Here is a 5,259-nt window from a genome sequence, read left to right as displayed (position 1 = left end):
ATGGCCCTGCTGACACCTTGATTGCAACCTTCTAGCTTCCATGACCATGGGAAACTACATACTACTACACTCTGTTTTAAACAACCCTGTCTGTAGTAAATTGTTAAGATAGCCATAGATGAAGTATGTTCAACTGCCCATCTAGCACCACCATGGAAGAAAACACTATGGATTGTAGTCAAGAAAATCCTATGCAGCAATCCTAGTCTGGAACACATGGGGTTGCCATGAGTCAGAATTGATTTAGCAACAACCAACAAGAAGAACAGAGCACTAATCTAGGGCCCAAACCTACAGACAAGTTATGCTAAGTAAGCCAGAAATATCTACACTGAGAGGTCAGCACCTGAGAAGTGGAGGAATATGGCACTTGTGTGGGAGTCAAGAAAGAATTTTGGGAGGTGGATTGAGCTGAGTCTTGCATAATGAGTTTGCGTTCCTAGCAAAAGCAGTATGGACTGCACATAGGCCTGTTGTGTTGAAGTATAAGCTGTTTATGCAAGGATGCCCAAGAAGGGGATGGGAGGCCTAGATTACATCCTTCCCCTCCAGAAGTCATGGAGCTAGGAAAGAGGTCTTGGACCAGCTTCCTCCAAACACTCTCCTTAATGGTTGCTTTTAGCATGGGAAAGGTAACAGAGAAATTATACCCACCTCGGTTCCTCTGAGACCCGTTCCCAGGGCAAACTGTTGATTCTTCTCCAGGAAGCGGATTTTCACATTGTAGACTTTGTTTCCATAAAACACCACCAACACGTAGGGCTCTGCAGTGGATTTCGAGGAGCAGTCACGGACTAGGAAAGTACCATCCTGAAGCAAAAAGAACAATGGTGATCTTCTCAGACTTTCCAGGTCCCCACCAACACAATGGTGGAGCAGTCATGCTCATTCTGAGATTCCCAAAGGGCTGCAGGGGTTGGCAAATCAGTTTTTTATTCAATGCTTTTGAATAAGTATTTGTGGAGTTTCAGCATGCAGAAGGCCTCTTGTTATTTTCTGAGAAGCGATCCATATAGGTCACACTGCTTTGATACCTTCAGGGAACTACTTAACACCTTAGTACAACGTTCATGGACAAATGTGCTGGTAGCCTGAGTTGTGCCTTCATCTGTCATTACTCCTCCAGCCTCCTGTACCAGGATCCAACCACTAGCCAAGCTACCATTCTCTGAAGGTATTATCTGTGTTGGCATTTCTGTGTTCCTCCTGCTGCACTCTTTGCATGGGGTCTCTGGGTGGTGCAGATGGTTAACAGGTTCTACTGCTAATTGAAATGTTGGGAGTTTTAAATCTATCCAGAGGTGTTTCTGAAGGAAGACCTGGCACCCCACTTCCCCCAAATCAGCCATTAATATCACTCTGTAGCATCATTCTACATTGGCACATATAGGGTTGCCCTGAGTCCTATCACAGAGCCCTGGTGGTGCAGTGGATTGAGCATTGAGCTACTAACCACAAGGTTGGCAGTTCAAAACCCCCAGCTACTCCGTAGGAGAAAGATGAGGTTCTGTAAAGATTTAGTCTCTGAAACCTTAAGCAACAGATGTACGTTGTCCTAGGGTCTCTAGGAGTCAGTATCAACTCGATAGCAGTGGGTTTTTTGAGTCAGATCTACTCAATGGAAGCTTTTTTTTCTTACACTCTCTTCATAGAGTTCCCCTGTTCCTCAGTTCCCCAGTGTTCTCTCCTTCATCAATGAATGTTGAGATATTGCCTATCCTACCTGAGAGGTTTAGATTTTATTCTGGAGACAATAGGAGCCACCACAGGCTTGGAGCAGGGGAGGGTTTTAGTAAAGTAAATTTGGGAAGATGTCCTTCTACAGGAATGATGCTAATAGTGGTGGTTGTGGTTGCTTCTGACTAGTAGCGACCCTGTATAGGGTTTCTGAAGCTGCAAATCTTTACAGAAATTCTCATCTCCTCCCACTCCCCACCCTGTGGAGTGGCTGGTGGACTCAAACTGCTGGTTTGCAGTTGTTAGCAGTCCAGCTCCTAACTCATTATACCATCAGGGGTCCTTCTATACAGAAGTAGGGTCCAGGAAAGAGACTTGGGGTTTGGAAGTCATTGCTATAAAGATGACTGGAAATACAAACAATTGAAGACAAAATAGATGACTGAGACCTCCTAAAAATTAGAAACGCATGTGAATCAAAAGATTTCACCAAAAGATTAAAAAGGAAACTCACAGACTGGGAAAAATTTTTTTCAATGACATATCAGACAAGGGAATAATATCTAAAAGTGATAGAAAACTATAATATCTCTATAATAAAGAGACAAACAACCAATTAAAAAATGGGCACAGGACACTCCACCAATGAAGTCATTCAGGCAGCCAGCACACATGAAGAAATGTTCATGATCACTAGCCATTAGAGGGATGCAAATCAAAACAACAATGAAATCAATAGCAAAGTACAAAAAAACCCAGAAAATAGCAAATGCTGGTGAGGGTGTGGAGATACTGAGACCATCCTACATGGCGGGTACAACTGTAAAATGGTTTAACCACTCTGGAAAGCATGGCACTTCTTCAGAAAGTTAAAAATTAGAAATACCTTATGACTCAGCAATCCCTCTACTTGATATATACAAATAAAATGAACAAGGACACGGGTAGATATATGCACATTGATGTTTATTGCAGCACTATTCACGGTAGCAAAAAGGAGACAGCCTAAGTGCCCATCAGTGGAAGAATGGATAAATCAACGTTGGTATACATTGAAATATTATGTAAACTTGAAGAATAACAATGGATCTGTGAAACACCCATAACATGAATGAACCTGGAATGTATCGTGCTGAGTGAAATTAGTCAATCACAAAAAGACAAATATAGTACAAGACCATTATTGTAAAAGCTGAAGAAAAGTTTTCTCTACTAAAATATTCTTTGATGGTTATTAAAGGTAGGAGGGAGGGTAGAGTAATTCATTGGCTAGTGGATAGACACATGCTAGCTCGGGTGATGGGGAGAGTGATACACAAGAAAAGGGAGGGTGGTAGAAGAATAATGAAGACAGGTGAAGACACAGGAAGATATGCATGCACTAAAGGGATAGAAGTAAATAGTGACACATACACAACCTTAGAATAACAGTGTTCTGTGTGTTTGAGACATAAGCTGAATGGGGAAACCTGTATAGGGTTTCCGAGGAGTGGATGATGAGTTTGAAATAGGATGTTTGTACATGAGTACTGATCATTCATGCAAACACAACTATGAATGTGGTGGGGTGCACAGCAGGCAAAATGATGCAACCTTACTAGATATCATCTAACTTCTTTAGGCAATGAGTTGGTGGTCCTGGGGGCTCAGGACCATAGCCTCAGGGGGACATCATGATCAATTGGTATAACATAGTCCACAGAGACAATGTTCTACATCCTGCTTGGATGAATAGCGTCTGGGATCTTGAAAGCCTATGAGCAGCCATCTAAGGTGAAGCTATTGGTCTCTCCATGTGGGGAAGAATGAAGAGTGACAAGAATGAAGAGTGACAAGAGGCTTCAATCAATTAGTCTACTGGACTAATAGAACATGTGAACATCAGTCTCCATGACTCTGAGATCAGAACTAAATGGTGCCTGACTACCACTTACTACCAACTGTCCTGAGAGGAATCACATTAGAGGGTCCTAGAAAGAATGGGAGAAAATGTGGGACAAAATTCAAAATTATTTCATAATAATAAAAAAAGGGTTTACTGGTCAGAAACAGATGAGGAACCTGTGACTATGGCCCTGACCACCCTTCAGGTCCGAAAAGGAACTCCACCTCACTGTCCAATTTTCAGCCAAGCAGTTGATAGATTTATAGGGGGTGGTGGACAACCCTAGCAAGGTATGCTTTCCATGGAATGACCAGTTATTCAAAATCATAAGGGCGACACATGCCTAAGGACAAAGTTGAGAAAGTGGGTGGAATGCAAATAAGAAATACAGGGAGGAAGCAGGATAATTGTTGTTGTAGGGAGGGGATTGTAATCATTGAGACAAAACAAGGAGAGATTTGTTGAATGTAAAGCTGATTATCTTGTTTGTAAACCTTCATTCAATTCACAGTAAAAAGTATTAAAAAAAAAATAATTACAAAGAAAGGGCCAAAAATGAGTGGAGAAACTGTTTGAGGGAGAAGACTAGAATGCAGTCTTGGGTAAGGTGAGGGTCAGAACAGAAGAAGACAGGAATCTGAAGACTAGAATCATGGAAAGAGAAAGGCTGTGTGCTGGTGGCCAGGAGGCAGGCTTGAAGAATGTGCCCTTTGGTTGTTTAAATGATTATACATTCCTGAGTGTTTTTGTGTACATTAAAAAACAAACAAACAAAAACAACCAGAGGGACTAGAAGCAAATTATTAATGATGATGCATGGAGGAGGTTGCAATCATTTCAATGAAACAAATACAATATGATGAGTGCAAAACCGATGTGCTCCCCAAAAAAGAAGAAGAAGACAGGAAAGGAATCTTAGATGTCTGAGAAATAAGAGGTCCACAGAAGCCAAAGGATGGTAAGTGAAAGTTTCCCAAGGAACATCAGTGGGTTTGAATGGTTTGAAGACTGAGAATAAATGATGGATGAGATGAGGCACGGCCCAAGGAAGAAAACATCAGCTGCTGTTGAGCTGACTCCAACTCATGGTGATTCCATGTGTATCAGAGTAGGACTGTGCTCCTTAAAGTTATCAATGGCTAATTTTTCCAGTGTAGATTGTCAGGTCTTACTTTTGAGGAACATGTGGTTGGACTTGAACTTCTGACCTTTGGTTATCAACTGGGCACCTTGACTGCATTGCACTCTAAGGTATGGAAAAAAGCTACTTGGATGTAAAGGCTAAAAAGTCATGATCTTCAAAAAAGTTGTCGTTGTTGTAATGTGACATGGAGTTGGTTCCGACTCATAGCGACCTTGTCAAAAAAGTAGAGGACATAAATGCTGGAGAGGATGTGGAGAGATTGGGACATTCCTGCATTGCTGGTGGGAATTCAAAATGGTCCAATCACTCTGGAAAGCAATATGACACTTCCTCAGAAAGTTGGAAATAGAAATACCTTTTGATCCAGAAATTCCTCTACTTGGTATTTACCCACAAGAAATGTGAGCCATAATACGAGTAGATATATGAATACCAATATTCATAGCAGCACTATTTATAATAGCAAAAAGATGGAGACAGCCTAAGTGCCCATCAACTGAAGAATGGATAAACAAACTGTGGTACATACATAGGACCACTACTGTAAAAGACT

At 41.5% G+C, this 5,259-nt stretch overlaps 1 protein-coding gene across 1 annotated transcript in view; it reads right to left on the bottom strand.

Moving 5' to 3' along the window:
* The window catches only part of CLNK (cytokine-dependent hematopoietic cell linker), a 205,863-nt gene that overhangs the window by 5,448 nt on the left and 195,156 nt on the right, over positions 1-5,259 (bottom strand). Inside the window, exon 8 of the mRNA XM_006874670.1 lies at positions 655-810. Coding sequence (XP_006874732.1) covers positions 655-810 — 156 coding nt within the window. The remainder of the gene's footprint in view (positions 1-654; positions 811-5,259) is intronic.

The sequence above is a fragment of the Chrysochloris asiatica genome, unplaced genomic scaffold (genome assembly GCF_000296735.1).
Source record: "Chrysochloris asiatica unplaced genomic scaffold, ChrAsi1.0 scaffold00292, whole genome shotgun sequence".
In the NCBI taxonomy this organism is placed as follows: Eukaryota; Metazoa; Chordata; class Mammalia; order Afrosoricida; family Chrysochloridae; genus Chrysochloris; species Chrysochloris asiatica.
This window is presented reverse-complemented; position numbering and strand designations above follow the sequence as displayed.